Below are 24,207 nucleotides of genomic sequence, written 5' to 3'. Positions count from 1 at the left end.
ATACAATTCCAAAGAAGCTATGATGAAAAATGCTCTCCACCTCCAGAAAGAGACCTAATCAACTCTGAGTGATGACTCAAGTATACTTTTTGAAATTTTCTTTATACTTTTTGCTTTTTTGCAACACAATACAGAAATGTGTTTTGCATAAAAGAAGCGTGCAGTTTCTAATTTTATTAATGTTTCTTTTTGCTGTCGGTACTAATTCTACGATAAAACATTTAAAAATTTAATTAAAATACCTGAAGAAGCCTGTCCAAACCTTAAAAATGAGAACTCTTTGATTTATCCAATCATCAATGAATTTTGTTCAGCAATAAGCACCACTGAAAAACCAGACTCAATCAATGACAACACTCAAAATAATCAGTTTCATTCTAAATTATGCTTTGGAAATCCAGACTTTATTTTTGTATTTGCTTAAAGTAAGGTAGGTATATGTACAGGATGAAGAATCTATTATTAATTATTCTAAGACACATGTCCACCACCAAACTTGAGAAGTATCTCAATAATAAGACCAAAATGATAGGTCCCCATACTACTATCATGTTTATTTTGACGACAGAGGAGCCAGCTACCCAGGGAGAAAATGAAGTCACCTCTGTACTCTCGCTCTCTCCTCCTGAGTCCTTTTTGTCTAAAGCAAAGAATAGGCTGACTATGATCCCATTCTCAAATGCAGTGAAGGACAGGCAGCAACATCTTTCAGTGTGTTCATGGCCTGTCTGGGCCATGGCCTCATCACCCAAACACATCCAGAAATAAGCACCTCTTGTGTCATGGGACCATCTCCCACAGCTACCACACCAGCGGGACACCTTGGGCAAATCAATCAACCTCTCTGGGACTTGGTTTCCTCATCTCTAAACAGGTAAGGGGACAGATTTTTATTAAGCCACCAAGCACCAGAACAATGCTGAGAAGCTACACAAAGAAGGAGCTACTTGATCTGCCCTCCAGGCTGACATCCTTCTGAGCATGTTCTCCAAAGAGTGAAGTGGGGAGGTAAGCTCATCACTTCTTCCTGGTATTCTCCCCTGCTCCAATCGAGGTCTATGCGCTTTCTCTCCCTCCTCAAAACCTGGAGTGCTGCTGCAAGACTGGCACTGGCTCCCAGTACCTCCAAACTTCACTGAAGTCTCCATAGCAGAAAATAGGCAACCACAGAAGAAGGGCAGAAGGATGAAGATAATCTTCTATAATCCACCTAGTGTATCAGCATGGTACTGTAGTCTTAAAACTGGGGAGCAATCATATATGGAAGAATACCCCCACCGCCTTCCCAAAGGAGCCATTGGAGGATCACAAATTTAGAAAGAGAAGGGACTTTGGGGGTCATGTAATTCCCCCTTATTTTGTAGTGGAAACAACAAAAAAAGTGCAGTGACTTCCCCAAGCCAGGATTTGAACCCAAGCCCCCTGACTAAACCCAGCCCTCTTTTCAGTGCATGACAATCATGCACATTGTGAATCTTCCAGAGTCAGCTCCTTTCAGGAAGGAAGCAGGTATTTAACAGAAAGGAACAACTTGATGCCACTAGGGTAGCATCCAATAGGTCACCGCTTCACTGCCTCAAATAGCCCCTTGTGATCTAAAGCATAGATGAAGCTTTCTCACAGCCCAGGCTGGCTTTAGGGAATCCAGAATATACTAGCAGGCATGTGCCAGAGATTACGAAGGCCTATCCATTAAACAGCAATGTAGTTTCCAGGGTGCAAAGCTTTACAACACAGAATGATGGTCTGAACGTGTCTGCCCTATGAAAACCCCAGTTTCTTTTGGAAACCACCCCCCACTTGAAAAAGAGAAAAGGACCCACTTTTTGCTGATAATTTTTGGGGAGGGTGGGGCAGGGACAAGCCTGGTGGTTCAGAGGTTTCAGGTTGGATATACTGAATGTACTCTTGGGGATTCGGTCACTGCAATCACCAAGATCTATTGGCTAATCATGCCCAACATGCTGAAAAACTTCAAGCTATACAAAGATGACATATTTTTCCTTCCTTTTCTTAACACTAGAAGGACTAGACACATAACCCCATGGGAAAAATTTTATCACTATTTTACTTTGAAATAAAAAATTTCATCATATCTGTTTCCTTTGCCTCATGGATAAAAAATGAAATACTCTATATCAATGGACATGGTTTGATCCTTCAAGATATTCTTACATTCCACCTCTTTTCATGTTGAAAAAGAAAGCTCACTGGATTTAGCAGTCATTTGCTGGGTGAAGAACACAAACACAGGACACTAATCCAACAAAAAGAATCATTTTAAATAAAACTAGCACTTTACATGAGGCATCTTATTTGCACCTCAAAACAACCCGGTGCGGAAGGTGTTAATCCAAGACTATCATCTGATCAAAGTAAAATATGGTACAACTTACCGAAATCACACAATCTGCCACAGGTTTCTTCAAAGCATTTTCTGAAGTCTCCTTAAGTTTGGCCAACAGCATTCCAGTGACCTGCTCGATTGCAAAAGGCCTATCTTCTTCTAGGTACCGAACCTGAAAGCAAAGGAATGTCAGTGAGCAAAACAAATGAATCTATCGAGTTAAACACAGAAAATTTAAAAATAAATGGATAAACTACATAAGAACTTGAAATACAAATTTAAATGTTTAAAAGATTTATTTTAGCATAAATGACTTTTTTTTTTCTTTTTGGAGGGGGGAAGGTAGGGCAGTTAGAGTTAAGTGACTTGCCCAAGGTCACACAGCTAATTTTGTGTTAAGTGAGGCCAGATTTGAGCTCAGATCCTCCTGACTCCAGGGCTGGTGCTCTATTCACTGTGCCACCTAGCCACCCTATAAATGACTTTAAGTCATCTTATTCATTCCTTATTCTTCTTCCATTTTCACAAAAATATTTGTTGCTTTTATTTTTTAATAACAAAGGCAAAAAAAATATAGAATAAAAACCATAAATGCTACGCTAGGTGAGTCAACTAGAATTTACTCTATCTGCAAGGACTTCAGAGTATTTTACCTTGTAAAATACATGTTCAAAACTTTAATAGAAAAGAGACTAAAACACCATGAATTTCAATAATAAAAAATAAAGTAATACTTAGGAAGCTGAATATTGGTAAGTTAAAATGAGCCAAGAGAAGGTATTTTAGTCCCTAGGCTATTATGATAACATAAATAAGTCTATGTACAATAGCTTTAAACATAATGTTCCTTTTTTATGAAGTAAACATTGATACCTATGCCTTTACAAATCTTAATTCAGGAGTAGGTAGGTGGCGCAGTAAATACAGTACCAGCCCTGCAGTCAGGAGGATCTGAGTTCAAATGAGGCCTCAGACACTAGCTGTGTAACCTTGGCCAAGTCACTTAACCCCCAATCTCCTTGCCTTCTCCAAAAAAAATAATAATTAAAAAAAGCTCAGAACAGCTTAAATGCTATTTAAAAACACTTTCCTTTATTAATACCTTTAACACATCTCAAGATGTTTCTGCAATAATTACAAAAAAATTTTCAAAGGCAATCCACAAACCATTTTGGTCCTTTCCATAATTAGCAAGAGCTCCAATTCTTCCTATCCCCCTGCAATTTCTCCAAAGTCAGTTTTATTATTAAGTAAAATAATAATCAGAAATATTTTCACCTTTTCAAAAAACCTTATTCAAAAAATAGTCTATGTACTTTTTGTGACTTGAATTAGAAAGAAACTGACAATCTAGGTGAAACGATTTTAGCTGCCAAGAAAATGTGACTAGGTCGAATGACTTCCTCATAGTTGGATTTTTCAATGATCGATGTCATCAAGTTACTGGGTAGGTACCTTAACTCCTGTACTTCCATTTGGCATTTTCTGAAGCTCATAGGGAAGCTTGACCCTTTCAGTCTGCACAATGGGATCATCAAAAGACCGCCCATGAAGCTTTTTGAAGCCGTGTAATGTATTTCTTACATTTGTAACAATCTGTTAAGAAAAAAATTTATTAATCAAAGCAGACCACCAGAATCTGCCCATTACAAGTAAAAATCCACCCCCCCCCCATGTTAGGCATATCTAGTTTTCAGATAAAACATTTCTGACAGCATCTGCATTAAGAATAAGTTAATAAATTCTTAATATTGATTCTCAAAAAACTGTGACTTAAGCTACAACGGTACATTTTTTTACTCCACAGCTCCTTAAAAGTTTTGCTCCTGCGTTAATAAAATACAGAAAAAAATTCAAAATAAATGTATTTTTCATGTGTATGCCTGTTGACCCAGAAATACTGCTTCTAGGGCTGTATCCCAAAGAGATCATACAAGTGGAAGGAGGACCTGTGTGTATAAAAATATTTATAGCAACTCTTTTTGTGGTGGCAAAGAATTGGAAATCAAGGGGATGCCCATCAATTGGGGAATGACTGAACAAGTTGTGGTATGTCAATGTAATGGAAAACTATCGTGTTATAAGAAATGAGGAGCAGACAGACTTCATAATAATCTGGAAATAATTACATGAACTGATGCTGAGGGCAGCAGAACCAGGAGAACACTGTACACAATAACAGACGCATCATATCATCTGTAACAACTAACTTCGATAGACTGGGCTCCTCTCAGCAATGCCAGGTTATAAGACAGCTCCAAGACTCATGGCAGAAAGGGATATATCCACATCCAGAGTAAAAACTACAGTCTGAATGCAGATTGAAGCAAACTATTTGCAAAGGAAATAAACTTTAAAAAAAAAATGTATCTTTTTTTTTTTTTTAACTTTTTTGGGGGGCAAGGTTACACGGCTAGTATTTTTTTGTGTGGGTGTTAAGTGTCTGAGGCCAGAACCAAACTCGGGTCCTCCTGACTTCGGGGCCAGTGCTTTACTCAACCTAGCCACCCCAAAAATGTATTTTTCAAAAGAAAAAGTTTGTCGATGTCAGGGTTTCTTTTATAATCCTCTATATGTCACCATCTCTTGCCAGTTATCTTTTATCTTTTTGTCTCCTCCTATTACTTACAAAAGAAAAGCAATGTCGGAGAGTGGATATAATACTAGATCTGGGACCAGGAAGACCTGGGGTATTCAGATCCTGTTTCTGACACTGACTTACCAGCTCCATGATCAGTGGTAGCTAAGTAACAATCTCAATGACCTTGGGACGGCTCTTAAGTTTCATCACAGTAACAAAGGCACAGGTTGATTCTGGCTGTTACTCTCACCAGCACTCCCCTCCAATCTCTGCTAAATTCTACCTTCTTTCAAAGGAAGATTCAATCTATGATTAAGCTTCTCATGCTCAGCACACTGTTCCCACTAAGTCCTACATCTAAGGTGCCACCAAGTCCTACATCTATGATCCCATGAGACTTTCAGGAAAGTGGGTTTCTTTTAAGTAGGTATATGACCTATAGTGGACACACACTACCTTCAAAAATTTAGTGAACAACAAGTCAAAATACAAATTGCCATAATTTTCGATCAAAGGGAACAGCCATGACTTTCAAATCTAAAAAGGAAACCAGAAGTAATGTAGTAAAATTACCATCATAAGGCTAGAATAATGCTATCTTGCCTAAGACTGTCAAGTCATCCAGCTGTTCAGTAAAGGTAAGGTGACTGCTTCTCTAAGAAAGAATTCTGGGATGTACCAGAAATTCAGCCAAACTATCACGTCTACGTGCATCAGGCTTGGGTGAGAGCAAAGCCCAATTCTGAAATGGAACTGACAGCTTAATTTTTATCCAAATTGAATAACTATTTATGGGAAGACAACCTTAAATATTTGTTGAAACTACACACACAAAAAGAGATTAGAGATACAAAGGAAGATGGGGAAAGAAAGAAAAAATATCCCCAGCTCAATGTATTATAAGACAACTTAAATAGAAATCTCATGTACAAATAAGAGTGGAGCTTCAGGATAATAAATACTTAATTAAGTCTGTATATATTGGTAGTAGGGAAGGGCAGAAAAGGAAATTCTCAGGAAAATCAATGCTATTTTACCTTTTCTTTTCAATAAAACAGAGGAAAAAAACTCAAGTACATATTAAAATTCAAGAGAACTCAAGATTTTAAAATTGAAGAAAATAAAGTTGAAAGGAAAATTAGTTATAATATTAAAGTATAAAATAGATGCTTTCTTACTGGTGAATAGACACCACAACCCCAAAACCTTTCAAAACATCTTCTATATAAATTAGTGGCAGCTTCAATTATCCCTGTCTATTAGGAAGTTCCTCTAATTTTCTACTTCACTTCTCCCTAATAATCTCCCCTTAGGTGGAGCTTCTGGTTAGGGAACCCTTCAGGCACCAGACTTGCCTTAACATCTAGTAACGATGTTTTTTAACACACATTAGCAGCATCAATACCCTAAATTCACAATATAATCAAATACACCATACTGATCATACTACAGATCAAAGAAAAATAAGTTGAAAAACATCAAGGTTAACACTAGTTTCACGCTTTAAACTTGATTTGGGGGGGCGGGGGCAAAATACAGTATTTAAGAATTAAAACACTGTAGTCAAAAACCAAATTTAACACAGATTTTAATTACAGGTTTGTTTTCTTTATTCTCCCTTTTCTACTTGTATGATTAGTAAGGATCTGCCTACTTAACCTAAATAAGATTTCCCTACAATTCATGTAATACCATATTTAATTCAAAAGGATATATGATTTTAAGCAACCACCAAAATTAAATTAATTTACCTGGCTTTTGGCTGCATTCCCAATTGTTCGAGTTTTGGACCCTAAAGATATACAAGCCCTAAAAAAGAAGAAACAGTCAGATTTTACTAAAAGTTAATGATAACTCTGGAGGGAAAGCAGGTACTGGGTTAAAGAAAAGCAAAATAAATCTTCCTCTAATATTTTTGTAATTTATTGTTATGCATTTTTGTTGTTGTTATGTAATTTGTTATATATGACTATAAAAATGAACTCTTCAAGGACTGATATAATTATGGAATTAATGAAATGAATAAACTATTCAGAAATTTTAAAAATTGCAAATCAGTTCTTTTACTTCTAACAAATTTCCTCCATAAACAACGGAGCCCAAAATATGTAAAAAAGACGATTTATGAGAATATAAAAATGTAAAAAAATATCAAATAAATTGTGTAATTTCCTAAATTTAAACTGTATAACAATCACATTATTTGCAATACAAATTTTTATTGTCAAGCTGACTGCTACTACGTATAATTATGGCTGGGAAAAGCAGATTCAATGTGTTACATTTTACAAACAAAAACTTGCATACAATCCAAGAAAGTTTATGGTATCACAATTCTGAACAGATTCAACAATTACACATACACACATGGGACACAAGGTTGTACTAGATGAAGTCCCTGCTTTCAAGGAGCTGTGATCCATCTCAAAGGGGAGGAGCCTCGTACAAAGGACTGAAGGGGGAGGCAGCCTGCTCTAAAAGGCACAAATTAAGTGCCTAGAATATAGAATTAAAAGGGGACAACGAAACTAAGTGCTTAGGCCTTAAAAATATTACTAACCAAAGTATCACAAAGAAATCTCCAATAAGGAATAAATTCTTCCATAAAACCTTAACATTTAACAACACAACAATGAGGATAGTAGCTAACAATTATATAGCACTTTACAATTATTATCTCCTTTGATCCTTATAACAACCTGGGTAGTGGTGTTACTATCTCCATTTTACAGATGAGGACACTGAGGCAAACAACAGCTGAGTGATTTGCCTAGGGTCACATGGCTAGTAACAAAGCAGAATGAAAATGACTTAACAGACCACCCCCCCCAACCCCCCAGAATAATAATACATTGGGCTCTAAGTCTGTCTATAGCTTTGCTACTTTTCACTTTGTTGTTGTGTGCGCCCATGTATTTCCATTTCTGCAGTTTAGCTTGCTTCATGTCATACATACATCTTTCCATGCTTCAGTTTATGTTCAATGTTCATCTTTTTATGACATCTTATATCAAAACAACTCATCTTTTTTTTTTTTTAAAGCAATCAGGGTTAAATAACTTGCTCAAGGTTACACGGCCAGTTATTTCTGGGTGTGGTGCTGAGTGTCTGAGCCCGGGATTCGATCTCCAGGTCATCCCAACACTGGAGCCGGTGCTCTTACTTGCTGAGCCACCTGGCCGCCCCTAAGCAATTGGGGTTAAGTAACTTGCTCAAGGTTACAGGGCCAGGTGTTTCTGGGTGGGTGCTAAGTGTCTGAGCCCGGGATTCGATCTCCAGGTCTTCTCAACACTGGAGCCAGTGCTCTTACTCACTGTGCTACCTGGCCGCCCCTGGTCTTGGGATTCTTACTAGCTGTTATGATCCTGGGAGAGTCACTTAACCCTCTTTGCCTCAGTTTCCTTATCTGTAAAATGAGCCAGAATATATAATTTTCTTTTTAAGTTATTAATGAAAAGTCTAAGTTCTCTACTATTAAAATAGATCAAAAGAAAAATAACGTCATGCATAACTGGTTTCCTTTTTAATCCTCCCAAGTATTCTACACATTAAAAAACATTCCGAAGAGGGGTCCATGGGTCTCATCAAACTCTCAAAGGGGTCCCTGACATAAAAACCATCAGGAATTCCTGCTTTATAGAATCTCATCATTAGACAGCTTAAGACATAAAACAGAAGTGAATCTTGCTCAGCAAGTCAAGAATTCAACTCATCAGCTGGAGGACATTAACGCACAATTTCTAGCTTTTCTAAATGCCACGAATGGCTGAACCCGGAGGCCTAAGATTTTTAAAAATACAAATTATCTCGTGAAAGGTTAAAAATAAAAGCTTACTGTCAAACATATCAAAATAGTAAAACATCAGAGGCAGCTAAATAGCGCAGTGAATGGAGCACTGGTCCTAGAGCCAGGAAGACCTGAGTTCAAATCCGCCTCAGACACAGAACACTAGCTGTATGACCTTGGACAAGTCACTTAACCCCAATTGCCCTGCCTTCCCCAGTCCAAAAAAAAAAAAAAAGACAAAATCGTAAAAATCTGCATGAAAATTTAAAAAATTCTTATGTCTTGCAACACTGTAACAAAACAAATTTAACATTTTAAAAACATGAACCAAATCATTCTACGATTTATTCTGTCATTTCCCAAATGATTGGCATTCTCAGTTTTTAATTCTTTGTCACCAAAGAGCAGCTATATTTCCATACATATGGATCCTTTTCCTTTTATCCATCGTCTTCTATGCATTTTTAAAGTCAAATTTTATTGAAAAACAAAACCCATTACCAACAAATTCCCCAATGTCTTAATCTGAATCAAGTCTACGACCTCTCTAACTGATGCTGAGTTACATGTTTCATCATCAGTCCTCTGAAATTGTGGCTGGTTATTAAAACTAACAACTCCTCTCCAAGCTTCTTGCTGTTCAGTCATTTTCAGTTGTGTTCAATCCTTTATGACCCCATTTGGGGTTTTCTTGGCAAAGATACAGGAGTAGTTTGCCATTTCCTTCTTCAGCTCATTTGACAGATGAGAAATCAGAGACAAACCAGGTTAAGTGACTTGCCCAGGGTCACACTGCTAGGAAGTGTCTGAGGCCAGATTGGAACTCAGAAGATGAGCCTTCCTGATCTCAGATCTGACACTCTCCCCACTACAGCACCACCAAGAAGCCCAAAGCTTAACCTTAGTATGTTGTAGTTACTGTATAACTTGTTCTCTGATTCTGCTCATTTCAATCTGTGTTCACACAAACTTGTCCAGATTTTTAAAAAAACTGTCCACTTTATCACTTCTCACAGCACAATAGTAATTCCACCTCTTCAGTGCATTTTAAAAGATGTTTCAATGGCCCCCCCCTTCTTTTGGCATCACTATAGCTAACCACCCTTTACCTGGACCCAGTCTCCCCAATTAACTGAGAAAAGGTAGGGTGGGGAGGGGAGAAACCCTCCTAACACATCAACAGTCAAGCTAAGCCAAGTCTCCCCAGTGGCTGCGTCCAAAGACGTCTCTCTCTGCACCTTGCCTCCAGTACCTCTCTGTGAAGACAGGGGCAACATGTTCATTCTATGTCCCCTAAAGACAAGGTTGGTCATTGCACTGATCAGTTTTTCAGTCTTTTAAAATTGTTTTTCAATATTACTATCCCTGAATAAAGTGTTACCTTGGTTCTGATCACTTCACTCTACATATGTTCATACTCTCCATTATTCTCTGAAATTATTTTTCACTGCTTCCTGGGCAGTGTCATTCCATTAGTCCTACACACTCTTTTATTTGTTTGGCCATTGTCCAAGCAATCTAAGGCACTCCTCCCCTTATATTCTAGCTCCTTGCTTTTTTTTTTTTTTCAGAAAGTTTGCCTTAGAGCTATCCATCCCATCCTTAGCACTACTGTCCTTGGTTCCCCTGCCCATGTTAAGTTGGATGCATTGTCACAGCAAACACCTTGTGCATGTGTGTTCGTTCCTCCTTTGTTTCAGTGAGATTTATCCAACGTTCATTTCCCCACTGCTTCCCTTCGTGTCGTAAGAAGTTCTTCTCAAACTCCCATTTATGAGAAATAGCAAGCACCGTCCCCCCGCCCTGAGTAATTCCTCCTTTTACCCTCTATTCTCTTTCCCCTCTTAAGCTTAGAAAAGCAGTCTATGCCTCATGATATATTTTTATTTAAATCTTTCAGTATAATTGATAACGTTATCCTACAGCATCACACAATTTCTAACTTCTCAAAAAACTTTTATCTTTCTAAGTTTCTCTGGACTCTTGGGTTTGTATTTCAAAGTTCCTATTTAGGTACAGTCTTTTCATTACAAATGTTTCTAAGAGCTCTTTTCCATTAATGGCACATTTTTTCCCCTCCTGTAAAAAGTAAAGTTTTGCAGAATAAGTTATTTGTGGTTTTAAGTCTCTCTTTAGCCTTTTTGAATACTGTATTCCAAGATCTCTGACAGTACAAATTTGGGGGCATTGTGTGATTTTATGGTCTCAGTATGTGAAATGCTTCTTTGCAGATATTCATATCTTTTTCTTGGATGTGGACTCTGAATTTTCTCTCCAACATTTCTGGGACTTCGCAGAGATTCTTTCAGGAATCCCCCCTTCATCGTGCCCTCTGCTCCTAATCATCAATGTGGGAAGTTTTCATCTTACACTTCCTAAAATCGTGTCCAGGCTTGTTAACTGTTCACAGGCATCAGGGGGTGCAGGGATACTCAAACACTCTTCTTGATCTGCTTCCTTACGTCCCGTTGTTCTTGATATCTGACCCTCCCTTCCCCCCATTTGGATTTTGTTCTAATTTTTTTTATGGCAGTCTCATGTTTGGTCTCAGTTTTCAGTTAGTCTATACTGGGTAAGGTTTACTGAGTTCTCTTCTAGCTAAGTTTTTCTTCTAAGGTCTTCTAAATTCTTTCCTCCAGAAATTTTATTTCATTTTTATCTTATTTCTTTTTTCTAGTTATGCACATAGTTCTTGTGGAAAATTCACCTTCCCTGTCCTCCCCAATTAAGCTTATGCCTCTAGTTGTTATTTAGCTCTTCTCTTCTGGGAATCTAGAATTTGCAAATACTTGTTGACCCTGGACAATGTTTTCATTAATTTACTCATCAGTCATCCTTAGTTCTAGAATTGGGGCTTTGTTGTGAGACAGGTTCTTTCCTCTGCTTTGTTTCTGTGTGGCAAGGGTGGACTGGGGGGGTCCTCCCCCTGCTACCTTTACTTCTAGGGTTAGACTTCCATGAATCCTGGGATTTGAACACTGGGTCTTCAGGGCCTTCTCTGCGGTTCCAGCTGCCAGAACTTTCAACTGTCCTTACCTTGAGTCTTTTCTATTCTTGCTGCTGTCTCTCCTTGGGCTGGGCGGCTTCCCTGGGCTGGCTCGTGGCCCCCAGGCTGCTCACCTTCTGTGTACACTTCTGGAATGGAAACTGTCACTCACTATGGTTTCTCACTGTATTTCCTGATCATTATTTGGCCTCATGCCAACTTCAGGATTTGGCTGGACTATTAAATGGAAGCAGGTCCATCTAACTTGTTCAGGCAGTTCTCTTAGATGCTATCATGGAAGGAAGAAAGGACATTTTTCTCCACTTACTTCACAACAAGAGAACTCTTAAGTTTTGATTAGATGTCAGGCCAGGCTTTGCCTAAATAAGTTTCTAGGTCATGACTTTTATGAACTATCCTAAATGGAGGATTCGTGTGGCCTAAATATAGGAAATCTTGTTCTCTCTTCCAGTCTGTTAATGTACATTTATATTCCATGTATGTCTATGCGCCCCTCACTTTTAGGCCCCTAAAAATGTATAAATCATTTTTAAAGAAGTAGATGATAAGCTACTGCTAATTTTTAAAGTGTACATGGCTAATTTTAACTACCTTCTTTATCCAAAAGTTAGGCCTAAAAGAGTTCTTTTCATGCTTTAAGAGTCAAAGACATTTAAGAGGAGAGTTCTTAATGTTCTTTGTGTCATGGACTTTTTGGGTAGTGTTTATAAACCTCTCTTCTTGGAGTAATGTTTAAATGCATAAAGTAAAATATACAGGATTACAAAGGAAACCAATTATATTCAAAGTGATAAAAATAATTTTAAAACAAGTTCCTGAAGAACCTCACATTAAGAACTCCTGATTTTTTTTCCAATTTTTAAAAAGGATATTACAGATTATACAAAGGCAAATGAGGGAAAATTTAAACTTTAATACCACGAACCAAGCTTGTTTCAAAACCCACTGAGAATCTCATCAAACCTTCTCAATACCCACAGTAAATAGGACAGGAGAGGTCTCTGAAAACACAGTTCATAAAGATGTTAGAGCTGCCATTGATTACTCAGAAACAGAAAGCTAGGGCATAGTGGTGAGCACAATGGCCTTAGAAGACCTCAGTTCAAATCCTACCTGAGACTTGTTAGGTTTCAGCAGCTGCCTTACAAGACTGTCAAGAGATGAGCTAATAGATGGAAAGTGCTCTGCAACCTGAAGAGCTTTCTAAAAGTGATCTATCACCATCATTATTCAGAGTTGGAGGTGGAACAGCATTAAGTAGGCAGCAATTGTTACTTAGTAATGCTTTCATTAGGTGATCAATAACGTCTGTGAGGATATGGGCTACGGACCCGTGAAGACACATTAAATCTCCTACCTGAATGGACCGGAGGCCTCAAGCTTTCCCCTTGGGGGCTCCCAGCAGGGGGGCCTGGAGCTCCACCCCCATTTCTTCCAAGGAGGAAGGAAAGAAAAGTGGTGGGCTCAGTTCCTCCGCCTGGCTCCTGAAATCAGTCCCCATCTGGCTGGAGCCTGTCTTCCCACGGAGCACTTCCTCCCCTCCCCCCTCCATCTGGCCTGTGCTTCGCTGGACACAGAGCTCTCTCTCCAGTCTCTGTGCATTGGCTGTCCACACGGATGCCTTCTCACTTCCACCGCTGGGGACCCCTAGGGCTCTTCAGGGGGGCCAACAAATTCTGGAAGCAACTCCTGACTCCCCTTGGGGTTAGTGCCGCCAGCACCAGTCCGGCTTTTTATATTACCCCTATTCACCCAGGAAGGACGTTCCTAGAAGGCTGGGACCACTTGTTTCCCTTTGGAAAATGCTTCTGAGCGAGTGCCTCAAAGCCAAGTTCCTTAACCCTTCAGTGCCCCCAAGCAACTAAGACTCAATTAAAGAAGAGTGGGAGATCTGCGTGGGAAGGAGATTTCTAGGCCAGAGATTTCCTTGGAAACAAAATGAAAAGGACCCAGTCTTAGGGAAAGTGTGTGTCTCATCTGGGATTTAAAAACAGGCAAGCTCTAACACCAGAACAGCAGAGTTCAGACACTGCTTTTACCTGGAGGTCATTTCTGATTCAAAGAGAAACAGTTCTGGTCCCCAAGGAGATTAATTCTGCTCAACAGTCAACAGGTATCAATGACACCAGGGGCCCTAGTTATCCACCTCTTATAGGATTACACACCATGTCCTCTGGCTAAATACAAATTCCAGGAGCGCACAGGCCAGAGGCTGGGGTTCACGGATTTTTCATCTGTGGATTCCCACATCCTAGTACAATTTGCTTAATAAAAACAAATTGGAATTTTTAAAATGACAAAGACAGGACACTTAACCTTTACACCCACCATTAGAAACATGATCTACTAATATCTGTGAAGAAAAGAGGTAATGAAAGTAAGGCAAGAAACTGACTCCCCCTTCTGTCCCACCACCACTTCTAATTTTTGAGGGTAAAGTAACCCTCCACCTTGACCACTACCATCATTCCACAGATCATCCCTTTTTCTACTTGCTCAAGGCCCTCTACAATTATCTCCTTTAACACTCACTGGAAGCCTGGAAGGTGGGTGCTATTTTTATCCTCATTTTACAGATGAGGAAACTGAGACACACTGAGATGCAGTACCTTGTTCAGGGTCACACTGCTGTTAGGTGACTGACATCTTCCTGAGTCCTAGCCACTGCACCCCTAAGTACCTCTAGAAATACAGAAATAGAAAAATTCTCCCTATACAGCCCAGGGTGGTCCCCCTCCCCCCATCTTCAATTCTGAAGAAACCCTATCCTGTTTTTTTACCTTTGTGTCTTTCCTGCCATCACCACCCACCTTAAACTGTACAAAAACTGCCCCTCCGTTTCTCCAAAATGCAGGTCGCCAGCTACCTCTCCTACTTCCTTTTAAAGTCTAAGGCCAGGGGCGGCCAGGTGGCTCAGCGAGTAAGAGCACCGGCTCCAGTGTCGGGATGACCTGGATCAAATCCCGGCTCAGATACTCAGCACCGCACCCAGAAATAATAACTGGCCGTGTAACCTTGAGCAAGTTACTTAACCCCAATTGCTTAAAAAAAATAAAAAAATAAAGTCTAAAGCCGCCAAAACATTTCCATGCACCTAAATCATCTTCTACCTTGAGTTACATACTGCTATGTTCTTTGAGGATATTTTTCTACTGAAATATTCCCAGCAAAGGCACAGAAGACCCTCAATCAATGTCTGTGACCGAAAAGAATTCAATAGGCTACCAAACTGGTAACAGAGGCTTAGCCTATACATGTTCCTGAGCCAAGTAGGCTGTTATCGGTTCAGTTGTGTCTGACTCTTGGTGACCCCATTTGGGGTTTTCTTGGCAAAGATCCTGGAGTGGTTTCCATTTCCTCCTTCAGTTCATTATACAGAAGAGGAGACTGAGGCTAACAGGGTGAAGTGACTTACCCAGGGTCACACGCTGACTAAGTGACCGAGGCCAGATTTGAAGTCAGGACGCTGAGTCTCCTGCACTCTATGCACTATGACGCCCACTCGCTGCCCCCCAAACAAGCAATGCTGAAGAGCCAAAGGCTGCTAACAAACCCCCGGGCACAACACTTAGAGAGGACATCTAGACTAAGCCAAAGACCCTGGGCACCAGAAGAAAGCAAACCCGTGGTGGCCTGGAGACGCGGGCGCCCAACAATCTCAGCTTCAGTCACCAACTTCCCACACCAACACGTCCGGCGGAACCTGGGCGCTGGTGACTGGTGTCCCAAGTGTCCCCGCTCCGCCTCTATTCCCTGAGGATGCCCAGATGCTCGGTGAGTCAGGGAAGACGCGAGAGACTGCAGCAGAAGGACGGAACGCTGGCTCTGGGGCCGATCGCCCGCCTCCCAAGGGGCCTCCGACCCCATCTGGTGTCCCCCATCACAGCTGGAGCCCCCGAGGGCGCGCGCGGCCCCCCACAGCGCGAGCTCCGCACAGCGCCGGCCCCCCACAGCGCGGCCCCCCCACAGCGCGGGCACTTAAGCCTCGGGCTCAAGGCCCTCAAGGTCCCTTTCTTACACAACATGTGCATCTTCAAACACTGACACACCAATAATCAGCAGATGCTCTCTCGACAAGGATGAATCTGTTCAGACAGAACGTGCGCGGAAGGGCGGACGGCACCCCAGCCCAGCCCGGGCCCCGCTCCCGGCTTCCTTTGTGACTCACACACCATCACTGGGTCACCGGTGCTACAGCGCACCGGGACCAGCATCCCCGCGGGGGGGCCGCGGGGGCCGGCAGAGACCCGCACCGAGCCAATGCCGCGCGCGTCCCCCAGCCTTTTGTCCGGGGCTCACCTGACCGCACCCCCCCCGGCCCCGGGGAGCCAGGCCCCACGCACGGCCGCCCCCTCAAGGTCACCGCCCAGCGGCCCCCGAGCTCCCCGCGGCGCCCGCCCCGCCCCCCCCCCCACGCGGGCCGGGCTGGGGGGCGGGGGGGGAAAGGAAAAGGGGCCCGGGGCTCGATGGGCCCCGCCCGCCCGGCGCTGCGGGGGGGGAGGCCCGGGCGAGCGCGGGGGGGGGGGGGGGGGCCGGCCCCGGGGGGGGGGGCGCGCCGGGGGGGGTCGGGGGGGGGGGGAGGGCCGGGGGGGGGCGGGGGGGGGGTGGGGATGGGGGTCGGGCCCGGGGGTCCGCGCGGCACTCACGGGGTGCACCGGTCGCTGTACTCGTTGGCGATGGTCTCGATGCCGCCGCTCCGCGCCACGGCGATGTAGCAGTTGAGGAAGCCGAGGTCGATGCCCACCACAGACATGCTGCTGCCGGGCTGGGAGGGGCGCCTGCAGCGGGCTCGCCGTCGGGGCTGCGAGGGGCGAGGAGGGGCCGGTGAAGCGGGGGCCGGAGCCGGGGCCGAGCCGGGAGGGAGCGGGGGCCGAGCCTGGGTCGCCGCCGCTTGCCTCGGAGCGTCTCTCCCCCACTGCGGTTCGGCAGCCACCAACCGGCGGTTACTGGGCTCTGCGCCTGCGCGTTCAGGCGCCGGGGAGGTGCGCGCGCCGCCGCTTCGAGCCCCCCGCTCTCCCCCCTCCCTCCCCGCGGCCACCCGCCTCGGCTTCGGCAGTTTCCGTCGGCGCTCGGGCAACGGTGGGGGCCGGCTTCGAGAAAGATCTCGAAGACGTAGGCGGGCCGGCCGGGGCGAGGGGCGGGGCGGGGCATCCGCGGGGGCGGAGCCGGCCCCTCGGGGCTCGCTCGCTCTCCCGCGGCGGCCGGACGCCGACTGGCGTGTCGACCCGGAGCGGCGGCCGCCTGGCACCGCCCCCTCAGCTCTTCCGGGCCTCGGTTTCCCCTTCTGCCCCATGTGGACCCCCGCCCCGTCCCCAGTCAGTGAGCTCCCCCCCCCCCCCCCCCCCCCCCCGGGCCCCCCCCCCCCCCCCCCAGTCAGTGGGCCCCCCCCCCCCGCCGCCCCCGTCAGGGCCGAGCGCACCCACCAGCTGGAGCCGGACCCCCGCGTCCCCATGCACCCCCTGAGGCTGCGGCGCGCTGCCCCTGGAGGAGAGGTGTCCTCGGGCCCATCCCAGCCCTCTGCCCCGGGCCCGTGAGGTCCCGGGCCTGGTCACCGGGCTCTGTGACGTCATCGCCCGGCCGGAGCCCTAGGGGTCCGCGGGCGTCCGGGCTGGGGGCGCTGAGCCAGCACCCCGCGGCGCTTTGGGCATGCCGGCCTCCTCCGAGCCCTGCGGCCGCCCCGCCCACGCCGGAAAGCGGGCCGCTGGAGGGGGGGCCCTGCCACCCAGGAATCCGCGCCCCCCAAGGACGGGCCTTGAAAAGCCAACCAAGGCCTGCGCCGTCCCAGCCCCGCGGGGCAGCCACCCACCCGCGCAGGAAGGAATGGAAGGAAAGAGCCAAGCCAAGCCACCCTTAAAGCTGCCTCCCCGCCCCGGAGTTCTGGGTGGCGGACCACGAGGACGCGGCCAAGATGGCCACGCGGGGCTGTCAGTCATACTGCAGAAGCATGCCGCCAGCCTCACCCGAAATAAGGCAGCGCGTGGCAGAGAAAGTGACTGCCCGGTACTGGCCGTCAGGGCATCCCCGGCCTATCTGGGAAATGTTCTTGGTGAGATCTGGCCCGATAGAGTCAGAATCAAGATTCCCACAACTCCCTAAAAGCGCTTATTTTAAAGTGCAGTTTGTGCTACGATCCTATTCCAAGCATCACAATTTCTGTTTTATTTTCTTTTGCTTTTTGGAGGGGGTAAGGCAGGGCAGTGGGGGTTAAGTGACTTGCCCAAGGTCACACGGCTAGTAAGTGTTAAGTGTCTGAGGCCTCCTCACTCCAGGGCTGGTGCTATTCACTGTGCCACCTAGCCACCCCCCATAATAACTTCTTAAAGCAAATGATATTGTTGATTTTCCCACTATGATTATATTCAAACTATACAACAAAGCAGTAATCGTTAAAGCTATATTTGGTATTGTTTTAAAACATTTAAACATTGATTAGTGGATACATAGATTAGGAATATAACACCCAGAAGCAGAGAACAAAAACAGTGGTATGTGTTAGATAAAACCAAATAATGGCTCCAACTATGGTGATGAGGACTCACTGTTTGCCAAAACCACTAGGAAAACTGGAAAGCAGTCTAGCGGAAATTAAGTTCAGAACAGCATCTCACACCTACCCTACCATAAACTTCAAATGGATACTGTGACCTAGATGTAAAAGGTCACGTCATAAATAAATTAGGAGAAGGGAAAGGGCTACCTTTGACATTTATAGAAAGGGGAAAATTTGTTCAAAGAAAAGAGAGAGAATCAAAGAAGATAAAACGGACCATTTTTTATTACATAAATATAACATTGCACACAATGTATCTGAAATCAGAATGGAAACAGTTAAGTGGGAAATAGCTTTATGGCAAGTTTCTCTAATAAAATTGTGATATCCAAATAAGGTACTGATTCAAATACAGCAAGAGACAATCTCCAGTAAGTAAGTGGTCAAAGATAATGGATAGGCAGTTCTTGAAAGCTCTACGGTAACTATATGAAAAAGTGATCCAAATTACTAATAATTAGGGAAATGCAAATTAAAACTATTCCGAGGTCCCTTCTCACATCCATCAGGTTGGCAAAGATGACAAAATGGGAAAAAGACAATTGTTGGAGGGAATATGAAAGGACAGGCACACTGAGGAACTGCTGGCAGATGTGAAGAAATGGTGCAGGAAGGAAGGTAGAGAAATGATCAAAGAAGCATTTTACTAAGGTGCTGAATTTAGTATACACACACACACACACACACACACACACACAAGATTCATGGTTTCATATACAATACTCCTGCACAGTCTATGGAAATACTTCATATTTGTCAAGTTCAGAATAATGCAGAAAGTTAAAAAAAAAAAATAAGGGGCCTAATGTCTGTCCCTTATAGGTCACCTCTGTAGTTGTTACCAATGTCAAAAGAGTAACAACAAACATTAAGTACCTTCTATGTGCCAGTCACTGCTAAGCAAAAGAATCCTAAGAGACAATTTTAGGGTTCAGTCCCCAAACAAGAGAAAAGAAACCCGAGGACTACAAGCACCCAGAGTGGGGATAGGATGCCTGAGATGCTCCATCCTCACCCCATCCTCCCGCTCTTCTGCCTCTTGGTTTCTTTGGCTTCCTCTAAAACTCAGTTCAAATGACACCTTCTTCAGGAAGCCTTTCTAAGGTCCCCCAGCTACTAGTGCCTTCCCCTCTCAAATTACCTTCCATCTACTCTGCATATATCTTGTATGTCCGTAGTTATTTATATGTTGTCTCCCTTATTAGAATGTGAGTTCCTCAATACCACTACAAGGGATGTATCCAAAAGAGATCATAAAAAAGGGAAAAGGACCTACATGTACAAAAATATTTCAGCAGCTTTTTTTTTATGGTGGCAAAGAATTGGAAATTGAGGGGATGCCCATCAGTTGGTAAAATGACTGAACGTTGAAAAGTCGTGGCATATGAATGCAATAGAATACTATCATGCTCTAAGAAATGATGAGCAGGATGCTTGCAAAGACTTAGATGAACTGATGCAGAGTGAAATGAGCAGAGCCAGAAGTGTACATAGTAACAGCCACACTGTGCAATGTTCAACTGTGAATGTCTTAGTTCTCAGCAGTTCAATGATTCAATGACAATTCTTAGGATTCAAGAATTTATCTTAAATCCCTGTCACTGATACACATGGGGTCCCCATCACCTCTTGGGAATTAGGAACTAACTCCATAGACTTGCTCCCTATTTTATGAAAAAAAAAATGATGTTTTGTCGTTGTTGTTTTGGGGGTTATTTCTTTGTTGTTCCTAATAAGAACCTTTTGGAGTTTTCCGAGAGGTGGCTGTTTCCTCCTCCTCCTTGTAGGAACATAAGCTTTTTGGGGACAATCCAAATGGGCTTCCTGGGGGAAGCCTAGTTCTTAGAGCCATATGTAAGAGTTCAGAAGCTTCTCCGGTAACAGCCCTCAGCATTAAGCCAAGGCCCAAAAGCTCATTCCAAAGCTCATTCTGGTGTCCCTGAAGGGAAGCTATCAGAACACTTTTCCCATGGATGCTGTACATATTTGTGGGACAGCATCCATCATATTTATGGTGAGGATATTATGTAATAACTGTTCTTGCTGTGCCATCTGAGTGAATGCCATTGTTAAAAGCTAAGGGGAAAAAAAAAAAGAATGTGCTCTCCTTGAAGACAGGAGCTCACAGAGCTCCAGCTGCACAGCTGCTGCCCTGCCTGTTCTCGACTCCTTGGGGTCCTATTCCCCTTTAGCTTCCGAGCTCCTTGAGGGCAGGGACCATCGTTCTTTTCCTCAGTTGTATTCCCACTGATAAGCACAGTGCCTGGCACACCACAGGCACCTACAAATGTCTGTTGGATTGGTTTAGATTGGATTGGGGCTGGCTTTGCCCTTCTTTGATTCCTTAGCACTCAGCACAGTTGTTGGCACATAGAAAGCCCTTAATAAATAAATGATTGACAGGTGCGCAATGGGAAAAAGTATCACTGGATGGGTAGTTAGGGAGACCCTGGGTTCAAAAACCAATTCTGCCACCAATGTGACTTTGGATGAGTTCTGCTATCGCCGGGGCTGGACAAGATGGCTTCTTAGCACTCTTCTATGTCTAAATCTATGACACGATAATCAAGAGAAAGCAATCGGACCCTGTGAAATGTTGTGTGGCCTTCAGAAGTCAAGGGGCACATCTGTTTATATCAACACAATGGAGGGATTGCTGGGCCTGGAGTCAGGAAGACCTGAGTTCAAACTTGACTTCAAGTATCTCCTAGCTGTGCAACCCTTGGACAAGTCATTTCATGACTGTCTGCCTTAGTTTCTTCAACTGTAAAGTGAGGATAATAATAGCATTTACCTTGCAGGGTCTCTGTGAGGATCAAGTGAGATAGTATTTGTAAAAAGCAGTTGGCACAGTGCTGACACATAGTAGGCGATGCTTCTTTCCTTCTCTTCCCCTCTTACATCAAGCTGATAGGGCTTAGGAGTCCTTCCTGGTATTGCGTCCACCCTTAGTTCCTTCTGCTTCCAGCCCCAAGTCACACTGGCCTATAGGAGCAGATGGTGGATCCTGAAAAGAGGCCAGGCTTGCCAAGGCATCGCAGTTGGTATTCTCCCTGCTGGCATCTGTGGCTGCAGAGTCTGACTGTAATCCTACTGCTATGTCAGAGAAGGACATTGAGCTGTGTGTGTCTCTGCACCACCTTCAACCCCCTTCTTCATTTTGAGCCCCTCTCCTTGGCCCTGCTTCTCCAGCTCCCAGAGCCATCAGGGTGGGATCTTCCCTGAGACCCCTTTGCCCAGTAGGCGGTGGATTGGTATGCCCATTTGTGTCAGAGTCATTGTGCCTTCCTAAGACCAAGCAAGGACAGTGCCCCTGGGTCCCTGGATTTCTTCTTCCTCCATTCTGTTGCCTACAATTCAACCAGTAACTACCATCAACCCACTTGGCCTCTCAGGTGGCCACTGAGCAAAGAAAACTTTCTGGGTCCTCCAGCATTAACGATATAGCAACAACAATATCAAACAAGAATAACAATACCTGATGGCTAGAGAAGCAGGGGACTATGGGTGTGGAATGTAGCCACTGATCCTCCCCCACTGTTTCCCCCTCTCCCTTCTACGTTCCCCCACAAATTACTCAGTATATGTTTTGTATTCATTTATCTGTGTACAGATTAGTTTCTTCCTAGCAGAATCTAAGTGCCTGGGAAGGGTTTGGGGTTTTGTTCTTTCTCTCCTCAGCTTCTAGCACACAGTAGGCATGCAGAAGGCTGAATTGAAAAGGAGATGCTTTAACTTCATCCAACCGGAGCTCCCATATTTTTCTTGACATTCTTTTCCAACCCTGAAAGTATTAGTCACACTTGAAGTCCAAACTTGAGAAAATGAGTCATAAAGTCAAGGAAAACATTTCAGCAACTCATATTCATGGCTTACTAAGCTAAAAAAAAAATCCTTCCTCTGCTAAGCCCTTGAGCTTAAGCAACTATCTTTTCCCTCACTTTTCTCCTTCACTGACAGGCTTGTCCAATGAGCTGTCTACCCTCATTGCCAACCACTCACTCTTTAATATCATGCAATCTGGCCACTACCCCTGCCATTCTGGCAGAGATATGTAGTGGCAACCACACTGGCATCCCCAGGATGGCTGCTAACACAGGTTCTTAGATCTGCTTTACCAGGAAAGATAGCTGTTTAAGGGCTCAATAATCTTTTTAAATTACAATCACTAGTTCGGGGGAAAAGTTAGCACCCTGAACTTCAGAGAAAATACAAACAGAGAAAAATATAAGCAGAGAAATAAAGACCAACAGACAGGGCTCTGACTGCCTGAAGCAACTATACACTTTACATACATTCCTGGATGGAGAGAGCCTTCACATCTGAGCCTGTTGGGGAAGCTCTGGATGCCAGGAAATCCCAAGAACCTTCTCATAAGTGAGCCCCCAAAGCAAAATACCAACTCAGTATATATACACTTCTCAGAGCCAGAAGGCATCACAACCCTCCTGACTCAGTGCCTAATTAGAAATTAGCAAAAGGTGTGAAAGCCTTCCTACAAGCAAGCCTCCCCTAAGCAAGGCTCCACCTGAGGCCTATTAATGATTGGGAAAGATCTTATATCCCATTTACAGGCTACAACTCTCACCAAGGTCACCCATCATCCTCCAATTATCACCAAATCTAATGGCCTTTATCAAGTCCTCATTCTATTGACTTTTCTGAAGCCTTTGATCAATCAGCTGAAACTCTATTCCTTTGTCTTCCATGAGGCTACGTGGTCATGGTTCTCCTCCATCTCTCAGACCACTTCTTGGTCTCTTTGGACAGTTCCTCTTGCTCTTCCTGGACTTAAATGTTGGCATTTCCCAGGACTGTCCTTGGCCTCTTCTGTTCTTTTTCTCTCCTTTGGTATTTTCACTCACTCTGATGAAGTACGTGGCTCCCAAATCTCCGCCTCCAATTCTGACCCTTCTCCCCAGGTCTAGTCCTGCTTTTCTAGGTACCAGGTAAGCAGCTCTCCCTCCTGACACATGGCCCAAACCTCCCAATGCATCTCTTCCTCTTCTCATGATCTGTTTCTGCTCCAGCTAAATGGGACCCCTGGCTGTTCCTGAAAGTCTATTTCTCAGGCTTCCTTTCATCTTTGACTTGACTCATGCCATTTCCTAGACCTGCAATGAACTCTCTAACCCCTCTTTTAGAGGCAGTGAATAGAATGTTGGTCCTGGATTCAAGAAGACCTGAGTTCAAATTCAGCCTCAAACACTTAACTAGATATTCAACCCTAGACAAGTAGCTTAACTCCCTCTTGACTCACTTTCCTTATCTGTAAAATGAGTGTAATAATAATAGCACTTAAGGCAGCTAGGTGATGCAGTGGATGGAGGGCAGGCCTGGAGTCAGGAGGATCTGAATTCAAATGTGGCCTCAGACACTTACTTACTAGCCACGTGACCCTGGGCAAGTCACCTACCCCTGTTTGCCTCAGTTCCTCATCTGTAATATGAGCTGGAGAAGGAAATGGTAAACCACTCCAGTGTCTTTACCAAGAAAAACTCCCAAACGAGGTCATGGACAGTCGGACACTACTGAAATAATTCAATAAAAATAATAGCCCTCAGGTTCCAATTGGAAGGTTATTAAAATAACTGAGGTAAAAGGTGATAAAGGCTTGAGTTGGGGTAGTGGTTTTGTGAGAACAGAAAATGGGAAATGTATGAGGGATGCTGTGTTAGGTGATTGGATATGGAGGAGGGGGCAGTATGAATGAGACGGAGGAGTCAAAAGACAGAATCGAGGATGTGAAACAGCTGGTCTTATTGAGGGCAGGGGGAGGACCTGGGCTTTATGGAAAAAACGTATATGTAATGTTGGGCCTGGAGTCAGGAACACTCGGATTCAAATCCTGCCTCAGAAACTTGCCAGCTGTGTGACCCTGAGCAAGTCACTTAATCTCCCAATTTCTTCCTCTAAAATGGAAGTGATAATGAGA

The 24,207-nt window shown here is 44.0% G+C and overlaps 1 protein-coding gene across 2 annotated transcripts in view; it reads right to left on the bottom strand.

Annotated features, from left to right (window-relative positions):
- Positions 1 to 16,589, bottom strand: part of HSPA4L (heat shock protein family A (Hsp70) member 4 like) — a 55,784-nt gene extending 39,195 nt beyond the window's left edge. The window contains exons 1-4 of one of the 2 annotated variants that reach the window (XM_069091128.1): positions 16,369 to 16,589; positions 6,680 to 6,737; positions 3,803 to 3,943; positions 2,397 to 2,519 (exon numbers count right to left, since the gene is read on the bottom strand). In XM_069091128.1, coding sequence (XP_068947229.1) covers positions 2,397 to 2,519; positions 3,803 to 3,943; positions 6,680 to 6,737; positions 16,369 to 16,475 — 429 coding nt within the window. In that variant the 5' untranslated portion in view covers positions 16,476 to 16,589. Of the gene's footprint in view, positions 1 to 2,396; positions 2,520 to 3,802; positions 3,944 to 6,679; positions 6,738 to 15,740; positions 16,009 to 16,368 lie in introns of those variants that run through there. The other variant, XM_069091117.1, reaches the window with a different exon arrangement.
- Between the last annotated feature and the right edge of the window lie 7,618 nt (positions 16,590 to 24,207).

This window comes from Petaurus breviceps, unplaced genomic scaffold (assembly GCF_028583685.1).
Source record: "Petaurus breviceps papuanus isolate PSGF00001 unplaced genomic scaffold, PetGlider_PUasm1.0 126, whole genome shotgun sequence".
NCBI classification, from domain to species: Eukaryota; Metazoa; Chordata; class Mammalia; order Diprotodontia; family Petauridae; genus Petaurus; species Petaurus breviceps.
This window is presented reverse-complemented; position numbering and strand designations above follow the sequence as displayed.